General features: G+C 34.2%; 1 protein-coding gene across 1 annotated transcript; it reads left to right on the forward strand.

The window, feature by feature from the left end:
* The first annotated feature begins 3,920 nt into the window (after positions 1-3,920).
* Positions 3,921-21,379, forward strand: LOC149484998 (uncharacterized). The gene is made up of 19 exons (XM_089699713.1): positions 3,921-4,004; positions 4,304-4,470; positions 4,682-4,881; positions 4,986-5,181; positions 5,312-5,446; positions 5,512-5,626; positions 5,713-5,861; positions 5,928-6,087; positions 6,400-6,567; positions 6,653-6,801; positions 6,887-7,040; positions 7,125-7,228; positions 7,599-7,744; positions 7,982-8,133; positions 20,164-20,266; positions 20,570-20,693; positions 20,806-20,925; positions 21,016-21,088; positions 21,232-21,379. Exons 1-19 carry the CDS (start codon positions 3,921-3,923, stop codon positions 21,376-21,378), a joined length of 2,646 nt encoding a protein of 881 aa, XP_089555839.1. The 3' UTR covers position 21,379.
* The last annotated feature ends 1,483 nt before the right edge of the window (positions 21,380-22,862 follow it).

Below are 22,862 nucleotides of genomic sequence, written 5' to 3' on the forward strand. Positions count from 1 at the left end.
GTCCGAATGCCACATTTCGTTGATAGTACGTCTAGATATAATTCACTAGTGTTTTGAGTTATCGCTCGCTATCTCACTATAATCTCACTTTGCGAAACTCGCATTGTTCTAACACGTAGTTATAGTTACGAAGGAATTTCTGAATACAGTCTAAAAACTTACTGGAAACTAAATTATAGTTAAATATGTTTTACAATTGTAGGTTACACTTGTACAAAACTTTGGATAGTAATTTAGTTATTGAGTAAACTCATAAAATGTAAAGATTAAAGAACTTATAATAATTATTAAAAAAAATATGTAGGTATTTTAAATAAAGTTATTAATAAGGTTCATATTATGGTCGTCAGCGTCATCTGCTACTATGATGTTAGTAACTAAACTTATTATTAACTGAAGAAAAGGAGCCTGTGTTACATAAAGTTAATCTTAAGAAATAACATTCTTAATAAAATGTAGAGGCAGTGTTTCGCCAACAAAGATAAGCAATTCTTCGTATTTACAACTTTGTGTATTTCAATATACCTAAACTTTGTCTTAGTTCTGTACGCCGAGTAGCTAGTGCAATATGAATATTCCTAGAGCTTTTCTTATATACACTTCAATCTTTATACAAATTACAATAATACAATTAAATATGCATTACACAAAATATTTAGGTACTTGTAAAGACAAACTCAAATAATAGATAAAAGGGTTACATATGCGAAACTCGCATTGTACACATTTTTCACAAATTAATGGTCACCACACAAAAAAAAACAAATTAACTAAACAAATAAATATATTCTATTCACAACAATCCTGTTTTAAATCTATTAGGTACATCAATTAGACGCCTCAAAAGCAAAACTCGACGACGTCCATTACTCCGCTCCTCAAGGACTCAACAGACAAAGGCCACCCATCATCCCCAACTGCATTAGCTTGCCTGTAAATTTCGCCTCTTAATCGTCCGCTGCGATCGTATATTTCTTGATTAAGAGCTCGTAAAAATGTCCTCTCTCCTGAAATATGGCTGCAAGGTTGAAGAGATTAACCCGTGGCTTGTAAGCGGGGTAAACAATGGAAATTCGGGGATTTCGCTGCTAATTCGTGGAGAATATGCATGTAATTGGGGAAGTTTAGCAGTATTTTAATTGACTGTTGCGATTTATTTTGCATAATTGCATTTTGTGCACTTGGTATGTGCTTATAGAAGCTTAGTTTCCGTTTATTTGTGTTTAATGTGGAATATAATTGTGTAACATCTTATGTATGTAGGTAACTGTGTATCTGCAGAACTTGCTTCTTACAAAGTGGGTCTTATAATTAAGTGAGGAATAATTAAAATTAAATAACAAATTAAATTATCAAGGGATGTTTTCATAATGAAGATTCCATATGTTATTTTTTGACAGATAGCTACATATTATTGCATTAGAAAAAAAAATGTATATCTTGCCTACATATTTAATTTAAAAAAAATTGACATATTTGTAATATGGGTCGCTAGATGGCGCTAAGCTAATACATATATTCATTAAAACTCTACACTCCCAAGTCCCGTACCCACTTCAAAGCTAAAAAAATACGCATAAAATGTTTTACACAAGGAAAACTCATCCGAGCCCTCGCGCCAACATCACAATATTGCATGCAAAATAGTTTATTTTCCTTCCCCGAGGATGTATCGAATTTTTATGAGATCTCTTATGAGGGCGTTTGATGGATTCCATTAGCGTGTCGATTACCTATTCCTTTGAGGGTTCATGTATTTTTTAATAATTTACAATTTCTGCGCGCCTACATAACTTGGATACTCAAATATAACTTTTTGACAAAGTATATGAACAGCCTCGTGTTTGATTGTATGTATAGATTTTTTTTTACTTTTTCATTAGGTAGACCTTTTTTGTGACAGTAAATAACCCGTAAGCTCTATCTTCATATTATAGTCATAGTAGGAGTAAAACATAATTATGTATTTATCAAAAATTTGGTAAATTATGATCACATTTCTATACACAAAATACAAGCAATAAGTATTTCATAAATTAACGTTTAAGAACGACGCTTTCGGGGGAAGGTGCAACGGAAGGCTTTACTACTTCCGGTGACAAGATGGCCGCCATTGCGCGCAACCGGAAGCCGCGCTGCCTGACGATAAAACACGTTCAGAATATTGTAAAAGGTTTATAAAATTATATATGTATTTTGAACATTTTCAAATTAACAACCTTCACCATTCAGGCTACAGAAATAAGTTTGTGTTCAACTTCAATGTTAATTATATTTTTTTAAAGCTTACAAGGTTGTTGCTGCTGTTGAAACATGCATACAATTTTAGAATATTATTGGACTGCGACATCTCTGAACAGACTATATTAGAAATCAAAAATCGTATGCAAATTACCTTTGACTTATGGTATGTAGGAGGTTAGGGTATAAAATAATACTTCACTTCACTTTATCACCTTTTATTTTACTATATTATACTTGTGTACTGTTCACAAATTAAAACAGGACTGAACAAATATTAACGGGTGGCGGTTATTTTATACTTACAAAAAAGGTCAAATGAGTTACTATACTCATAATAATTTATTAATTTTTGCATATAATTCCAACATGGTACATACGTAAACATATTACATAAACCTTAGCAAAGAAAACTTTTTCTGTTGTCTGGTATTTTTATAACAAAGTTTTATTTGACATGACCTAAAGGATTATATACTAACTAATATTATTCAAAAAGTTACATCTGATTTCATAAAACTAATTTATCTTATGTCATCATACATAGTTTTGTTCAGTAGTTCTAACGATAGAGACAATAGAGCAGCTAACGTCTTGCGTCTACACAATTTTCATCTTTACAAAATGTGTATAGTATATACAGATAAATACGGATTGTAATACTATTCCTCGAAGTTATAATTGTTATATAAAGCTTCATTCGCTTTTAATATTTAATATAATTATGTCGTTGAAGTGTTATAAAGGAAAAAAAATAGGTTAATTTAAAACGTTTAATCTATTAATGTTTCACAGTACAAAGGCCAAATGTTTATACACATTTTTATTGCTTCTGCGAACATTTGAAAAAATATTTTATTTTTAAATGTATATCGGCTGCTGTTCTGTGTAGGTACCATTTGTAGCAAATATCAAATAAATTTAGACTTTAAAACTAAAGTAAAAAAGTATATTTCATCTTGGCAACGCTCTACATACGTATACACAACATTGAAATTTACAAAATATCATAAACACAAATATTAATCATGGGATTTTCAATCTTATATCCAACGTGTAAAGTGGAAAATAATATAGCAATATTCACAAGATAGGGTTGTCAAATTCGTGGAAAAACATCAAAGGACGTAGCCGTCAAGTGCGATCGCTTATTTCCCTCATCGGGTATGATGTAGGGGTTTCCGTTGGAGATGATAACACGTAATGGTGATCGTTTGCCCTTTGCTTCCACTAAACGGCGCTGTTAAACACCTCGTAGAGATATTAGGGTTACGCCAATATTTTCTTGTTAGGGTTATTGACCTTTGGAATGGTATTCCTGAACGTTGTATTCGAGAGATGTTTCTGATATGAAAAACGCAGGATCGCTTCGGTGAAATAGTTTTCTCTAATTTGTTCATTTTCATAAGACAGGTTTATAAAATTAATGATTGATATTCTTGTAAATCTCAAAAGGATTATCAATCATTTTCAATAAAGTAAAACTTCGATTGCACCGGACGATCAAATATCTAATATAATACCTACCTACCTACATAAAAATTTAATATGTATTTCGTTAATGGAATGAAAAACAATGTTTTATAATTTATTTCATAACCCTCTAGAATACACAAATATCACAGTACTAAAATTCACGATTTCTTTGCTGCAACAAAAACTAAAGTTTGATATCCAAAATGTCTAGTGAATACTATTTCAAACAATGGAAAAAAACGCTTCGCAAACTGGAACAAATATTGTATTTAGATATTGAGTATCAGGTTAGAAAGACACGGAAAATATTCTATTCATATTTTTGCATACAACATATTATGTGCCTTCATAACATGGGTTTGAAAGCTATTCATGAAAACATTTGTTCCTCATAAAACTTTGAGAGAATATAGACTAGATAGGTAGGGCCTTTTACTATGTCTAATTGCTGCCTATATTATCTAGCCCATCATCACATGATAGTTAACAGGACCTAATAGGTATACAATAATATACTGTATAGGTATTCAGTACAATTAGCTGTATAAGTTATATCTAAGATATATATATATATCTTACATTCCAGGAAACTAAATTTCACGACAAAAGTTGGTGTGACGCGGCTCTCAAACTATCCGGCATGCTTGGCTGTTACATAGCTTGTTACAACGAAGCTCTAGAGTGCTCACAGCAGAACTTACAAGTGCAGAAATCTGAAGATATTCACGCTATTGTTAAGGCTATTGTGGGACGGTATGTTCAATGACTTTAAATTTAATGTTTAGTTTTGAAAGATGCCTTCAACCAGCACGAAATGAACTTAGATAAAAAGGATGTCAGTTAAACTTAACATTATAATTGAATTTGAAAATAATCTGTCCAGTTATTTTATTATATTTTTTAGTTATATTTGTCCAATAAAAGGCAGGTTATATCATAAAAAATAACGAAAAATAATTTACAGAATCCTCGAGTTGAAAGAACAACTACGAAAACATGAAGGAAGTTATTACCAATTTATAGGTGGAGGTTTAATAAAACACAAACTCACACCTTACGATGCTGAATTACATGATATAAAAGAAAAATACGAGCGCCCAGAAAATATACAGCTTATAATTAATGAGGCCTTTCAGAAAGCACGCGAAATAAAAGAAGAAGAAGGTTGATATTTAACTAATAAATATTATTATGATAGATATTATCTGGAGTAATTAAGTTAGAGCGATGCAATATACAATTTATCATTATAATTCTTTAAATTTCAGATTTGAATGAGTTTGATGAAACGATAATTGATGAAAATAATGGCGATTGGTGGAATGAAACAGACGTAATAGAGGAAAGTGACAAAAAACATGGTATAAATATTGGAGCTATTTACGAAGTCGAGGAAATCATTTCAGAAGAAACGCTGCATAGAAAACATTTAATCGCTCTTATACAGGCTCATGAAAAATCAAGGTAAGCATTATAATGTTATTTCTTTATAGAATTATATTACAGTTAATAAGTCATTCAGTATTTCGACAGTAAACTTACATTCGAAATACAGTTACAACAAAATACACACATAGTTTTCAATTTATTACAGGCAATTAATTCAAAAAATAACGTGGCAAAAACATAAACGGTATTTGTGGGAGAAAGAGTTGAAAGGAACGTTAAATCCCTCAGCACGATTACAGATAAGGGAAAAAGCTGCAATAATTATTCAAAAAGTTTTAAGGTAATCTTTTACTTTAGTATTTCTTTACTTTATTACTTTTACGTTAAACTTTTTCTGTGTTCCAGAATATATTTTCAAATTAAACGGAAAAGAATAAGAGACGATCGATATGATGAATTGATGGGAATTAAAATTTGTAAAAAATTAGATGATAATGAAATTAAAATAGATAAACAAAGGGTATTGTATAGTTTAATTAATTACTACGTTTCGTTTATTACTTCCGTAGATTAATTCGATTAGTTAATTAATGTTTGACATTTCAGATGATATTCGACAGATCGCAAAAATATAAAGAATTGAATGCACTGTGGCTGGTTGAATGTGAAGAAATTAAAAATAATTTTTTAAAAAGAAAAAGGGACGATATTGCTGACGATTTTCGTGAATACATCCGAGAATGGTTTAAAAAATGGTACGAATCAGTAGTAGTTAAGCTATCAGACAAATCATGAATAGATAAAAATTTAAATTATTTTAGGTTTGACGAAGCGAAGTTTTTCTTAGATATACCGAAAGAAAACCAAGGAGGTTTGAGCATTATTCTTAAAGAAGAAGAATCATCCCCATCTGAGTGGATAGAGGAATATAAAGCGTATATGGAAAAGAAAAAAGCCAATAAAAATAAAACAGCAACTGAGGTAAATAACAGTTTAAATTTTTTAAATGATGCATACGATTCACTTAGAGGTATAACATTTTTGCTCCATGATTTATTGAAGTGAAACTTCTTTATCGGGGTTGGACAAAAATTTAGTGTAACATTTTTGCGTTACGCCGTACGCGTGACATTTTTGCGTTACGCCGTACGCGTGACATTTTTGCGTTACGCCGTACGTGTGACATTTTTGCGTTACGCCATACTCGTGACATTTTTAAGGTCATAAAGAAGTTTCACTTCTTACGTGTGTACTCTAGTACACGCATACATTTTTTTTTATGAACACTTTAAGCGAAAATGGGAGAAAATGGAAGCAAAGCGGGAAGAATTTATTTTGAAAAGGGAAGAAATTAGAAAAAAGAAGAAAGAAGCTGAATTATTAAAGAAAATTATGAAAAATCCAAAGATGCATCCTGGATATCATTACCCAAAATCTAAGAAAATACAACGACTTGTTAAGGTACCTTAATTTATTTAGTGCCAATATTTTGAATAAAAATAATACACAATATTATCTAATATTAAATATTTTATATTTGTATTAGGCTGTTGAAGAATATAAAACGAAATGGATATATTTAGATGAACGAAATTGTAAAGAAAATAAAGAAGGATACTTAAAGGATATTGATGTCAATAATTTATATGCTGAAGCTAAACATGAAATTTTAAATACCATTGACGAGGATATGCGGTATTGAAATAAAATAAATCTTACCTAATGTAAAATTAAAAATAAGTAAACGACTCATTTTATTAATGCTAACAAATTATGCTAGAGAGGAACTCAAGAAATTAAAGGAAGCTTTAAAAGAGGATTATGCAAGAAATGAAGAACAAATGCCAGAAAATATCAAACAAAAAGTAAAACGGCCTAAGAAAAATCACAAGGTCAAAGCAGTAAATGAGGAAATCATTTTGGAAAAACTAATAGTAGGTACCTACGTAACTACTTTTTTATTACATTTTTAAATTTGAATGTTCTGAAGGTATTAGGCCTAGAATATATTGTTTCAGAATCTTGTTTCCAAAGGTATCCTGCTGGAATACCCAAAAACCAGATTCGAAGATTTCTTAGCAGAATATAAATTTGCCGGGGACGATTTAAAATGTGATCTTAGGTTAGTATCTAAATTAATAAATAAAATTAGTACGTTGAAATCATTTATATTTTAAAGATAAAAATAAAATTAGAGTATTGAAATGATAGAGATTGTAACGTTAAATACGTTGGTGGCGCGTTGACAAACTAGAAAATACTGAAACATAATGATTATTTAAAAAAAGACGTGTGGCAGTTGGCACTCGGGGACTGCCGCGGTAAGCTATTGCATGCTATGGCCTATGCCTTCAAGCCACACCTCCGGGCTCCGCGCCCGTCGGAGTGGTGAGCGTGAGGTTTTTTCGTTACGGAATTTCTGGATTCGGTCCCCGCGCTCAAGGCCCGCGATAGAAGCTATGCAATAGCTTAATAATATTAATTATTTATAGAGTTGTCCAACCTCTTGGAGGAGAAATGCTTTCCATTTGGTGGGAGAAGTGCCGAGAAGTGACGCATGGATTTAAAAGAATCCTTCTAGTTGGACCTAGGAACAGTGGAAAGACAACTTTAATTCACGTCATGGCATCAATAAACAGTTAAACTTATTTGTAAATTTGTAACTAGATAACTCTTTACTCTGAATAAATTCGAAAGGCAGAATTTATTTAAACAATTTAAAGTCATAATTAAAATAAACTAAATGCTAAATAAATATTAAATACCTATTAGGTACATTACAATTATATCACTATAATCTTATGTTTATGTTTTTTTTATAACAATTAGACTGCATTTTGCACCGTCATTCGTAATGCTCTGTTCTTTTATACAGATGCAACTTTATACGACTTAAATCTTCTTGAATTGAATGAAGAGCCAGTAGAGACTGTGAAGGAAATTATCGCTGCTTTAATAAGTTGTGCAAAAACTACACAACCATCGATAATATACATCAGACATGTCCACAGACTATATTACAGAAAGGTAAGTGAGTTCTTCACGTATCTATTATTAGATACTAGCTTTCCGCCCGCGTTTTCAAAGAAAAACCCGCATAGTTCCCGTTCCCGTGGGATTTCCGGGATAAAACCTATCCTATGTGTTAATCCAAGTTACCCTCCATAAGTGTACTATATTTCATTGTAATCGGTTCAGTAATATTTTCGTGAAAGAGTAACAAACACACACATACACATCCTCACAAACTTTCGCATTTATTTGTAGGATCTTAAATATGTTAAGGTTTTGGTAAGTACCTACCTGATTGTGGTTGTGAGGGTAAAAGATTCAATAAGTCTTTATTAATAAACTAGCTGTTGCCCGCGACTTCGTCCGCGATTAGGTCGTTTTTCGTCATTCGTCGTTTAAAAAAATACGTGACACTTTATTTTTTAATGTTCTTAATTATTGTCTCTTATAAAATTTAACTACTTACATTAAAATTGAACACTGATAAGAAAATCTTAAAATCTGAAGAAAACATGAATGAATGTGATTTAAATTCTACATTACTTAGTATCAAAATATAATAATCTAAATTAAATGAAGATTAACAGTTTGAGCACACCATTATATAGAATATGTACTTAAGTATTAAATTACGTTAGTTAACTTTACTAAAAACACGATGACTTTCTTTCGCGCTCGGTACCACAAACTAAGCATGTTTGTGGTAAGTGGCCCGCGTGACGCGTCACTTGACCCCCCGCGAGTTCCCCTCCGTTGCTATGCGAAAATACATTCGTTGCTCTATTTTAGGAAAAATTTGTAATACTGTGGCCTGGGCGTTATAACACGTCCAGGGAGTTCCTGAGTGCCGATATCACCATCTTGAGGAAAAGCTTCTAATGTCGATTTAAAACTGCATACATACGAATTAACCTGTTCTAAAATTGTGAAATGAGTTCAGTTTTAAATTTGAGAAATATTGATTTCTTGTATTCCACTATTCGTTGTAGTCGAATACAAAATATAGGTATTTAAACAAACTTAGGTTGGCCTACAGGCAAAAGGGATCCTATCAAATGGTAAACTTGACCTTGTATCTTAAAAGTAAGCATGAACGGACCTTCTTATAATTATTGAGCACCAAAGGATCATTTGAAACGCGCTACTATAAGAGCGAATATTGTCTAATAACAGTTTACATTGCACAGTATGTTCCTCTAAAAGTAGTGATTTCAAAGGTTCCGGTGTATCTTCAAATGAAAGCCGACTCCTTACTACACTTTAAAGCATTACAAAAAGAACATACTACGCCTTTACAGAAGATGATCTGTAATCAATTGTGAGGTTATAAGCAAACCCACTTTTATATTTGTCAGACCACACCACCGAATTCGTAGATTGTTTACCTCAAGTCATTAAGACTATGACGAAATCTGTCTGCAGTAAGACGGCCGGCCTCTTGCTATTCGTCCGTTTCCAGAGACCGAATAGTTTCAATTCTTAATCTTTCATTAATAATGGAGTTCGCGCCGAGACGTCGTGGCGATCGGATGTGTCATTGACCCGGTCGGGAGGTTATTAACCTCTGCTGCGCGTACGCAATGTCGTCGAATTTAGTGAAATGCAATACCTGTAATATTGTGATTAGCGAAGTGCTTTGTTTTATTCAAAACAAAATAGACGTTATGGATAATATAAGTTTGGTGCAATTATGTGTTGGAAGCTTTAGTGACGAAGAAATAACTTGTGCAAAATCGCTTTTACAACAAGCCTTACCCAATTCAAAACGGATGACACAACGTAAGAATAAGGGTAAAACGGCCCGTGATGTGGAAGACATTATTAATCTTCTAAAATCTGTGGATCCTGATATAGTGCCAATTTTTGTAGCCCGGGAGTTACGAAAACTCCCGCCTATTACATTTGATCATATAGACGCGACAAGGCTTCTAAAAGACATTTTAATATTAAAACAAGATATTGAATACATAAAAAGTAATTTCGCAATGAAAGAAAGCGTGGAGAAGTTGCAAAAAAACATCGGCAATTTAAATAAAATAACGGATCTAATGGCTGGTTCACACTTTGATTAGTGTGAGTGCAGGTGTTTAGTGCGAGTGCAGGTGTGTAGTGCGAGTAGTGTCCAATTGACTGCGAGTGCAGGTGATTAGTGCGAGTGCAGGTGTGTAGTGCGAGTAGTGTCCAATTGACTGCGAGTGCCGCTGATTAGTGCGAGTGCAGGCACGCTGCGAGTGAGGGGGAAGGGAGGGCGCGCGGGACGTGGCTACTCGCAGTCCACTCGCAAAAAAATAGAACACGCTTCTATTCACTTTACTACACAGCCTACTAAACACTCGCACTAAACAGTCGCTGTCCACACGTAGTACTACTCATCACCTGCACTCGCACTAATCAAAGTGTGAACCAGCCATAAGTTGCTATAATAACATCCAACCGTCAGGGCCACTGTCCGCTCAAGGTCACACGGATATACCTGTTTCTCTCACTCCTGCAAAGAGCGCTTGTTGCTATCAGCCGGACGGGTCGTGCGCTGGGAGGCGCGCTGTGGTTTGTAACGAACCGGTTTCCGCAGATAGTGAGACATGTATAACATCGCAGGCGAATCAAGATATCTCACTCTTGCACGCGCAGAATTGTATAAGCGATCGTCAGCCGCATCATGCTACTGTGTCGCCTAATAATACAGCTAAATTTATGGATATAAGTACAAAGCGGTTGGGCTTATCACCGCGAATGAACAAACCAAAACAAAAAACGTTTGCAGACGTTATGATTTCCAATGATTACACGAAACAAAGTGAAGGCGAGTGGACTAAGGTGTCATACAAAAATAAAACGAAAAATAGGTTTTTTGCTAGTAAGGGTAAAGGCGACTCCAATATCGGTGGCAGTTTTAAGGCTGCGGACATTAAGATACCATTCTATATATATAACGTAGATAAGGCCGCTGAAGTGGATGATATAGAAAAATATATTTTTGACAAAACTATGGTACGAGTTGAGCTTTCTAAAATTTCAATGAAAAATAATAAACAATACCAAGCTTTCAAATTTGATATACCTAGAAGTAAATTATCTCTATTCATGGACGAAAATATTTGGCCAATGGGTGTAGCGTTTCGGCGCTATGTCTATTTTAAATCTAAGGACCCGGCTCTTCGAAGTAATATGGAGGAAAATAAATTTTCAAATAATGGATAATAATGCCAATATGAGTATAATAAGTTTTAATTGTAAAGGATCCAAGAGGTCTAGTGGATGTATTAAGGCGCTGTGTGACTCAGCGGATATTATTGCCCTTCAGGAAACATGGCTCTTGCCAAGTGATATACCTACACTTGGAGATATACATAATAATTTTTCATATACTGGGAAATCAAGTGTGAATCTCGGAGACGGTCTGTTAAGAGGCAGGCCGTATGGTGGCGTTGCGCTTCTGTGGCGTAAAAACTTCTTCAGTTCTGTGTCGGTTGTATCATGCTCTAGTGATCGCATAGTGGCAATAAAAGGCATAGTGTCGAATCGTGAAATGCTAATATTCAGTGTTTATATGCCTACATGCTCCTTAGACAATATAGTGGAATTTAACGAGTGCTTGAGTGAAATTGTTGCCATGGTGGAAATGTGTGACATTGAATCGGTTTATATTTTGGGAGACTTTAATGCCCACCCAGGTGAACTCTTTGGTAAGGAACTGTTTAATTTTTGTTCAGATCAACAATGGAAATGTGCAGATGTAATTAAGCTTGGTTTAGATAGCAATACTTTTACTTTTATAAGCGATGCGCATGGTTGTTGTCGCTGGCTCGACCATTGTTTAACATCTGAGTCAGCTTGGCTATCTATTTCAAATGTGGAGGTGCGTAGTGACGTTTATTGGTCTGATCATTTTCCATTAGTCATTAATTGCAATATATATGGTTTAAGAATAAAAATAAATAGTCACGATGTAGCTTCACAAAAATGCAATACAGTACATTGGAATGAGGATATAAATGTAGACGAGTATTCTGAAATATGTAACTCAGCCCTTAAAAATATTGATCTTTCTTGCCAATTGAGAATTTGTTGTGATAATATGTGTTATGATAAGGAGCATAGATTTTTTATTGACGAGTTGTATTATAAAATAATATATATTTTACAAGATGCTGCAATATTGAGTAAACAAACTAGATTGTATCGTAAGCGTAGACATATTGTAGGATGGAATAGATATGTAAAGGACGCTCATAGGGAGGCGCGCAGTAAATTTTTGATTTGGAAAGCGTGTGGCATGCCTTTCTGTGGAAATATTTATAAAGATATGAGAAAGAGCCGAAGTAAGTTTAAAAATAAGTTAAAATACTATCAGAATAATAGCGATCAGGTTAAAATGGATATTATAGCAGATTTGCATAAAAATAAAAATTTTAAGAAGTTTTGGAAAGCCACTAACAAATTGAATTGTAGGGCGGGCCTCCCTATGAGTGTCGATGGGGAGACGGATCCAAAAGGTATAGCAAATATATTTAAAGATTATTTTCATGTACATCCAAATACACCGTCGTCCCAGCGGATGTCTAATGCTAGCTTACCTATAAAAGAAAGTGCATTATCTTTTAATGCCAGTGATGTTATGTTCGCTGTAAAAAATCTAGCGAAAGGTAAAGCAGCCGGGCACGATGGTTTATGCGTAGAACATCTTTTAAACGCGGGACAACATATTTACAGAGTCCTAGCAATGTTGTATACTTTTTGTATTCGTCATTCCTATCTGCCTGCAGACATGATGGAGAGCGTCGTCGTTCCAGTAGTTAAAAACAAATCGGGTGATATCGGAGATAAAGGTAATTACCGACCAATCTCACTAGCCGCGATTCTTGGCAAAGTTTTTGACTACTTGCTCGATCGACGCCTCCAAAAATATGTAAACTTTAACGATGCGCAGTTTGGGTTTAGGCACGGCCTCTCCACAGAGCATGCTATATTAACATTAAAACAGACTGTAAAATATTACACAGACAGGAAGACACCTGTTTACGCAGCTTTTCTTGATCTGTCTAAGGCTTACGATCGTGTTTCTTACGAAAAGCTATGGGAAAAACTAAGATATCTTGAAGTTCCTTTTGAGATTATTAGAGTGTTGCAATATTGGTATAACAACCAGTTTAACTCAGTCAGATGGGCGGGGGAGTATTCTGATAGATATGTGTTAGAGTGCGGCCTTAGACAAGGCGGCCTGACGTCTACGATACTTTTTAACATATATGTGAACCAGCTGATTGATGAACTCAGCAAGACTGGTATCGGGTGTTCTATCGATGGACTAACTATAAATAATCTTAGTTACGCGGATGATATGGTCTTGCTGAGTCCATCAATTGGTGCTCTCAGGCAGCTCATTAAAATTTGTGAGTCATATGCAGCTTCTCATGGTCTAGTATATAATGTAAAAAAATGCGAACTTCTTGTGTTTAAAAGTAAGGGAGTCCCTGTACATGACATACCACCTGTGTATATTAATGGCAGTCCTCTTAAACAAGTAGGAGAGTTTAAATATCTAGGGCATATTGTGACAGAAGATATGAATGATATACAAGATATTGAGAGGGAGCGTAGGGCATTGGCAGTCCGCTGCAATATGCTAGCACGGAAATTTGCTCGTTGTTCTCCGCAGGTTAAAATTACTTTATCACTGCGGCGGTACTTACGGCGTACTGTCAAACATTTTATACTTGCAGTCTATGGCTATCTTTTACGCGGCGGGCTTACAATGTCCTACGTGTACAATATAATAATGGCTTCAGAGTACTATTGGGGCTTCCGCGCTTCTGTAGCGCGTCTCAGATGTTTGCAAATTGCCAGACCGACGATTTTTACGCGATAATGAGGAAAAGAGCAGCATCTATGATGAGGAGAATGCGTGAGAGTTCCAATGGTATTCTGAAGACATTAATTGAGAAAGTAGACGGTCCATTCCTTAAGCGGTGGGCAAATTTACATCGTATGCAATATAATTATGATAATGGATAATTTGGATAATTTTTAATGGTTTTAATCTTGTTTTTTTAATTGTATGATTTTAATTTGTATGGAATTTTAATTTTATAATTTATGTATTACTAACATAGTTTGTAAGATTAATGTATACTAACACAAATATGGATAAATATCTGCAAATAAAATATATTATTATTATTTATCTCTTTATATTTATTTTTTCTCCTCTTTCGAGGGTCAAATTAAAACTAATACACGGGCCTGAGCCAAGTGCATTGGTTTACATGATACTTAAGTAGATGTGGGTGTATTGTTAAGAAATTTTCTTGTGAGACGACAGGTGTTAAGAATGACTGCTTTTTGTATAAGTGAAAGTGTAGATAACGGCATTTGGAGTATTTTCAGATTTGAAATGAGTGACTTTGGGGTGACACCGGTTGTAGATATTACAATGGGGATGATGTTAACAGTGTGTACTTGCCATTGTCGTTTAATTTCAGTAGCGAGCTCAATGTATTTTGACATTTTTTCAGTGTATGTGTTAAGAAGATTGTGTGTGTTACATACTGCTATATCAATTAGTAATACTGTGTTTTTAGTTTTGTCAAATATTGTTATGTCCGGCCTGTTAAAATGTATAGTCTTATCTGTAATGATTGTTCTATCCCAGTAAATTTTAATAGAGTCATTTTCGAGGATTGTGTTAGGCTTATATTTGTAGTAGGCGATTTTTTTGGAAACAAAGGAATGTTTGTGAGCCAGATTTTGATGTATGATCGCTGCCACCTGATCGTGTCTATGTTTGTAGTCCGTTTGTACTATGGATTTGCAAGCACCGGTGATATGTTGGATAGTTTCCGAGCTACTATGACATCTTCTGCACAAATCAGTTGGCAAGTTAGGAATGCGGATGATATGTTTTTGATAATTGCGGGTATCTATGACTTGATCCTGAATGGCGATCATGAAAGCTTCAGTCTCCGGGAAAAGTTCGCCACGCTTCAGCCATTCGTTCGATGCATCTCTATCCACGTGTTGTTGACCAAGGTCGGCATGATGTCTCCCATGTAGAGATTTCTGTGACCACGAATTCAGTTTCTGTTGTTTATTGTATAATTTGGGCTGAAAGTTTTTATTACTTAAATTTAGTGGTGTTAGTTTAGTGTCTATTTCTGTAACGTATTTATGTAATTGTGAATGCTCTGACATGATTTGAAAGTATGTTCTTAGTTTTACTATTAGATTATTGTGCAAATTCTGAATGTCAATTAAACCACGCCCTCCATCGCAGCGTGGCAATGTAAGGCGTTGTATGCATGTCCTGGGATGGTGTTTTCTGTGTGCTGTCATGTGTGTGTTGATTATACGTTGTAATTTTAATAAATCTGTTTGGGACCAATTTATAATCCCAAAAGAGTAGGTAAGAACTGGTATCGCGTAGGAGTTTATAGCTTTAACAGTGTTGCGTGAATGAAGTTGTGTTCGTAATATTTGGTTAAGTCTTACTTTAAATTTTTTTATTAAATCTAATTTCGCCCGTTTTTGATGAATTTGCCTTGACTGATGGAAACCTAAATATTTATATGTACTGTATTCGTCCATGGGTTCAATTTGCTCACCGCTATCAAGTAAATATGTATTATATTGTGATTTTCCTTTAATAACTGAATGTATTTTGCACTTGTCCACCCCAAATTGCATTTTAATATCTGTAGAGAATGTCTGTGTAATGTCTGCAAGTTTTTTAAGTTCCTGGCTATTTGTGGCGTATATTTTGATATCGTCCATATATAGTAAATGTGAAAGAGTGAAGTATGAACCATTATGTTTTAATTTAAAACCTAAATTAGTGTTATTTAGTAATTCTGACAATGGATTAAGGGCAATGCAAAACCACAGTGGACTGAGGGCATCTCCCTGGAAGATACCTCTTTGAATTTTAATCGATTCTGTAGTTAATGATACATTTTGATATTGTAATTTAAGCTTTGTTTGCCAATGAAGCATGGCTGTACCTAGAAATGATTGAAGCATAGGATGAATTTTATAGTGTTCTAGAATTTGAAGTAACCAACTGTGAGGAATAGAATCAAACGCCTTCTTGTAATCAATGTACATAGTGTGAATGTTTCTATTTTTGGTATGTGCCTGTTTCATTACGATTGCGTCTATAGTTAACTGTTCCTTACAACCCTGTCTATTTTTTCTACAACCCTTTTGTTGTTCCGCGAGTATGTGATGAGTATCAAGATTTATTATTATTATGTTTCTCATTTCCATAATACTCGGGTACCACCAGAAGGACAGTACCCGGATCTTTGGAAGGCTTACGTGGGGACACGGATCCAACACGCAGAGGCCCTTTCGAGAATTTTAATGTGTTGTGGGACACCAGCCGCAGCCTGCCCATGACTGCACTATAGAGATACAGCCCTGGGCAGTCCGCGGCCGATGTAGGACTATTGCAGGGTATGGAAATTTAATGATTGGGCTATGGATTGGGATGCTAAATGGACTGGTACTGAGGACTATGGGAAACTATGGCACCTGCCTTTCTACTAAAAGAAAGTAAAAATATGTTGGCAGGTGGTGACTCGCCCTCTCACTGTATGGGCCCCCGAAATAAGTCGCTGCAATAGTGCGACAAGGGGGCAACATATTGTGAGCAGCTAAGGGTGGAGAGGCGTCCCTGGACTTTAAACTACGATCACGCGCTCCCTGAGGGTCCAGCATCACGTGCCCACTCGCCACTTACGCTTCGCATCCACCCTTCGAGCTAAAAGCTCTCGCGACTCCACTCTGGCCGGCCGGTTAAGGCAAGCCAGAGGTGGGGGTCCTGTCCTCGTCAGGCTTCACTCCGACCGGCCGCTGAAGGCGAGCCGGAGATGAAGACAGGGGCCTCCCCCGGGAGCACTCGGTTCCCGCGGGGTCGCTACTCCCCGACACCCCGCCACAAGGTGTCCTGCGGGTTGACTGATTGCACGGGTGGAATATCTATTGTCACGTAGACAATAGATATTCCAACCGTGGGCGATGGGGTCGTCACATCCCTACGCCCTTATTATTATTATTATTAAACAAACTTATTAATCGTTCTTGTCTCATATAATTGTAATATTCGCGTCCCTACTCTAGTCATTGCTTATACTCATGTTCATCTTCAAGAGATCGAATAATATTATGATGCACCCTATCATTTGTCAAACGGTCTTCATATTGAGTAAAGTTTCAGATTCTCGAGATAAAATATGACTGTCGTGATCAGTAGTGAGACGTAATTCCGCTCTCAGTGAGGGTTTCGGTCTCACGGGATAGTACAATATGCCGTTTGCGATCAGCTGTGAGACGTCATACCCTCTCAGTGAGGGTTTCGGTCTCACGGGATAGTAGGGGAGACCGGATTTGGTTGTCTCACGGGTTGGTTGTCACAGCGGTCTTAACACAAAACTGAACTATCGAATAAGTCTGTTGAACAGCGTGGCAAGAGTGATACAGTGACAACGCTGTCCCCACTTCGCGTCAGACCGCCCCGATCTGCCGTGAGGGCCTCACACGTGTTTATTGTTTTCGCACAGATTTTTTATGATATGAGGACCGAATATGCTCCTCATAACATCACTTTTTGTGAACGAAACGACAGCGCGGTTTAATTTAATGCCAACACCATTAGAAAAAAGGATTATTATTAATTGTGAAAAAATATCATGATTTACACTATTAACACTCTTTTAACATAAAATATAAGTCTGTGAGTGTGTAAAAATAAATCCAACTAATTACACATCAAACTTATGTTTATAATTAGGTATACGACATGAAAATATATTAATTACCAAGCAATAGACAACAGATAAGCAGTGGTGGCTCAGTGGTGAGAACTCGGACTTCGAATCGATAAGTCCGGGGTTCGAGACCAGGCGAGCGCGCAGGAAATAAATTGATTTTTCAATTTATCTGCGCATGTTGTAACATCACCACTGCTCGAACGGTGAAGGAAAACATCGTGAGGAAACCGACATGTCGAAGAATTAAAAAGTTCGATGACATGTGTCATCCGCCAACACGCACTTGGCCAGCGTGGTGGATTATGGCCTGTACCCTCATAGGAGGCCCGTGTCCCAGCACTGGGAACGTATATGGGCTGATGATGATGAATAATACAGATAAATACTGAACATAAGTAGGTATAATAGATATTAAGTAGTATTAGTTAAAATATACTTTGACTGTTAGTCAAAGTTTATTTTTACTAACAACATGTAAATGAAGAAGAAATAATAATTACCAACGAACTAACCTTTTCTATAATACTTAACACGGCACATTTTTCAAATTATCTTGCTCAACCCTGCTCAAAAATTTGAGGGTTTTGTTGGAACTTTAATATGTCAAAACTATGATATATCTAAACTACGATACAACTTGCTTGCGGAAATGCTCATTACAATTGTGAATCTAAAGAATAACTAACAACATACTATTCAATTTTATTGAGCTGATGAATATCTTTTGCCTGGAAGAAATCACCGTCGCCTAATAAATATACTGTGTTTTCTTATAAAACCGTTACATAATTTATTTTATCTACTTAAATAATGAAAATGATATTATATTTATAAAATATAAAAAATATTATGTAAAATGATTAAAAATAAATAAATGAAGCAACTACGATTCAAAGAAAACATCTTTTTCAGTTTTAAAATGCTCTTAGCATTTCCAACTGTGTATTCAGTAGTGTTAACATCTGAATTGATTTGATTGTTACGAAATCTCATAGATGGCGCTGTTACAAAATTAACATTATACAACTTACATTCTTTAAACTATGTTTCTCTTCCCAAGTTACTTAAATGGCATAATTTTTATAGTGTCAATCTAGATATTGTCAAACAACATTTATATATGCGTGATTTGATTATTAATTTCCAATAGTTAACGTGTGTTTGATTTTTCTAACACTTCATAGATGGCGCTGTTTCAAATTTGTCTTTATACTGCTAAGATTCATTTAACTGTTTCTCTGCCAAAATTACATAAATGACGTAGTTTTTATAGTCTCAACTGTAAAGCTAGAAAATAGCGTGGCTTACTCAAAAACAAATTTTCCAATAGTTAACGTGTTTGATTTTTATAACACTTCATAGATGGCGCTGTTTCTAATTTGTCTTTATACTGCTAAGATTAATTTAACTGTTTCTCTGCCAAAATTACATAAATGACGTAGTTTTTATAGTGTAAAGCTAGATAATAGCGTGGCTTACTCAAAAACAAATTTTCCAATAGTTAACGTGATTGATTTTTATAACACTTCATAGATGGCGCTGTTTCTAATTTGTCTTTATACTGCTAAGATTAATTTAACTGTTTCTCTGCCAAAATTACATAAATGACGTAGTTTTTATAGTGTAAAGCTAGATAATAGCGTGGCTTACTCAAAAACAACATTTAAATATGAGTCTTTAGATTGTACGCTGTCGTAGTACACGGAATACGTAAGAAAAATAAAGGTTCACAGCTCCTCCCCCGGAGGTGATAGCATGATAATATGTTTAAAAAAGCCTCACCCGACTTGTTAGTAATATTCATGCAAAATTTGAAGTCTTTCTATGCAGTACTTTTCGAGATTTGCCTGGACAAACATACAGACAAACAGACAAACAGACAAACAGACAAAAATTCTAAAAACTATGTTTTTGGCTTCTATATCGATTATAGATTACGGCCCAAGTATTCTTTTAAAAAAATATTCAATGTACAGTTTTGACTTTCCTACGATTTTATTATATGTAATAGATAAAATGTAACTAAGTATAATTTATTATTGTTTACTAGCTGTGCGGAACCCGCGGAAAAACTAGTATTTTTATAGCTCTTTCAAATGAGCTTTATATTTTTTTAAGGAAAAAGATCCAAACTGCACAACTCTGTAAATAGAGTCTTGTGATTAATTTAGTATGAATAAATAATATGATTATTTAATCTCATTTAAATCCCTTCTTGTGTTTAATTTTTCAAATCTATTTTAAGTTTCATTCGTGTTTTACTTTTATTCTATTTCAGCCCCAGTCTAATGATGTCAGTTTGTATGCGGCCATGTTGAAAAAGTGTATCATTAAAAGATTAATTAAGAAGATTCATGCTTTGGACAAAATTACTCTAATTGGTATGTCTTTTTATATCTATTCCATTTTTATTATGACAAATTGTTATGTAACCCCTTGTAACCCGTCAAGAATATAAACGAAAATTTTAAAAAAATCTTTTAATTCGGTTTGCTGTGTTGCTAATTATTTATTTTTTTGTGATTTTTAAATACAGCCATATTTTTTTCGTTTGCCTGGTATATATTATTATTATTTATGTGTAGAAAACTACTTTGATGCTGTATTGCTAAGCTGTATTGTATGACAGAGTAATGAAAAGTATGTTAGGTATGATAACGAATTCCTAATCAAAATGTTTTCAGGAAGCTGCATAGACCCGTGGTTAACAAACAGTAAACTAATATTAAAACATTTTTCAAATGTAGTCATGATACCACCGACTAACTACACAACTACACACTTGGTATTGCAACAATGGATGATAAAGTAAGTAAATACCTATATTATTCAATTATTCTTGCCCAATTATACCTACTTACACTTATATTTATTCATAAAAGCAAAATAATTTAATTTACTCATATCATAAATATTTTAGGAATCGCATCATACCGACAACTTTGGATACACAAAGTTTGGCGCATATGCTCCAAGGATATTCAGTTGGTTATTTGAAAAACTATTTGGAACATTTCCTTTCGCCTGAACGAATTATAAGGTTTGTAATCGCTTGTAAACTGATTTCGCAGTTTGTAAATGGCGAAATCAAACAATATGTAAATTTTATCTACTTCTTTTTTTATTACAGAATAGCCGCGTACGGACTAAAGGCTAATGAAATTTATGAACACTTTATCCAAAATGAAACTGAACCTAAAATTGTTAGTACATACATCCCTACAATATATAAAAATGTCATTTATAAACATAAATTGCTCCGATAGGCGCGTAGTTCACCGTAATACAACGTAGTTATTCAATCACCACACATATTTTATAAGTACTTACCTATTTTATTTTCCAGGATTATGAAAAATATCGCGTATGGTATGACGAAAAAACACAATGGGGCAAAATCGAGAAGAAAAATTTGGAAGAGCAAATTGAATTCCAAAACCTGGTTAATAAATGGAGGGAGAAAGAAGAGAAGAAAAAGAAAAAACATGGATAAAAAAATTGTGATGCACTTATTTTATAATTATAATAAAATGTTAAATAAATTTAGGTTGTTTTTATTTAAGTAAAAAATGTACATCGTAATCGTAGACTATCTATGCGTCCTAGAGCCGGACTATAATACCTATTATTCTATCATTGGATATCTAACCAAACTTAACTTTTTCCGCAGTCTATTGTATAAAATCTAATTGTGCGAAAAAGCAATTGAAATCACATAATACATGTTATCGCAGATTAGCATTCACAATCAACAATACAATATTTTGTAAAAACAAATATTTTAGTCTGTGGCATGGAGATAAGCCCGCGTAATGGAAGTCAGCAAATAAACCCCGTATGGAGTGTCAATTTGCCGTGAACTCGGCTTGGGGCGGTGTTTTTTGTGATTTTTATCGCTCGATGTTACTCTGTTTACTGAAATGCTGATGTGGCCGTTTCACTTCTTTATTGCCAACGAATGCGAACTCTTTACAGAGTCGCAAGTACGTATGCTTTCGGAGTTTGAGAGACATTTTGAAAATAAAAAAAATAAGCTAGTAATGCTATAAATTGAGAAACTTGTATCGCTTATAAGAACGGTTAAAACGCAGCAAGATTGTGTAACTGTAGCATTACTCTTACGTACAAATAATTTAATTTTCTTCTATTTCGTTTTACATCAATAATTATATTTATTGCATATATCATTCGTACATTTTATACTGGAGCACAGAATACATAATAGTAAACGCTAACTGGAGTTCAATAAAAGTTATTCTTTTGAAGGTTGAGGTTCGTTGAATAAACAAACTTATTTGTGAAGTGATGAGACATCAATTTTTATCAATATAGTGATTTAAATTCCTCATAAAATAAATAAATTATATTTTAAATAAATGCAGTATGGTTAGCGTTAGCTTCTATTAAATATTCTGTGGTATGGCCACCCCACTGTCTCCCTTTTTAATATTCCCGCACAGTATTTGATATTAAATTCGGATATGTAAATATTGTCTAAAAAGCCATTATTATTCAGCTTAGGATAAAATAATGATACAATATGAATGTTTACTTTCTCGTTGTAATATACAATTTATTTTATTATAATATAAACATTGTTTCAAGTTCGTTGGCGGGATAATATAATGAAATGAAAGTATTGACTTAGAAAGTTGATAACTCAAAAAATTATATTAAATATGTCTCTGTAATAATTATAATTAGTATAGAAAGAGAACAAAGATTTCAAGTTCATCCTTTTTAAGTGAAAATTATTGGCATGTAAAAATATAATAAAATGGTGAATTTTTGGAAACCATTTCACTCAAAAAACCCCATGACATATTTTCTGCAAGTATTTACTTAATTCAATAAATAAAACACTCAATTTTTTTAAGCATTTATTAATTTGTAGATACATAGGTATTGTGTGCAAATGACGTAACATAAAAATTCTCATACAACGCCTCTCAGTATATATTGAGACTATCTTCGAGA

This window comes from Colias philodice, chromosome 10 (assembly GCF_061535455.1).
Source record: "Colias philodice isolate Cphi_HAF_F1 chromosome 10, ilColPhil1 Martin Lab GWU primary, whole genome shotgun sequence".
In the NCBI taxonomy this organism is placed as follows: Eukaryota; Metazoa; Arthropoda; class Insecta; order Lepidoptera; family Pieridae; genus Colias; species Colias philodice.

Coding starts and splice junctions, on each gene's coding strand:
- LOC149484998 (XM_089699713.1), top strand. CDS start 3,921: ATGTCTAGTGAATACTATTTCAAACAATGGAAAAAAACGCTTCGCAAA. Junction 4,471..4,681: donor GTTAAGGCTATTGTGGGACG/GTATGTTCAATG, acceptor AATAATTTACAG/AATCCTCGAGTTGAAAGAAC. Junction 7,041..7,124: donor TCATTTTGGAAAAACTAATA/GTAGGTACCTAC, acceptor ATATTGTTTCAG/AATCTTGTTTCCAAAGGTAT.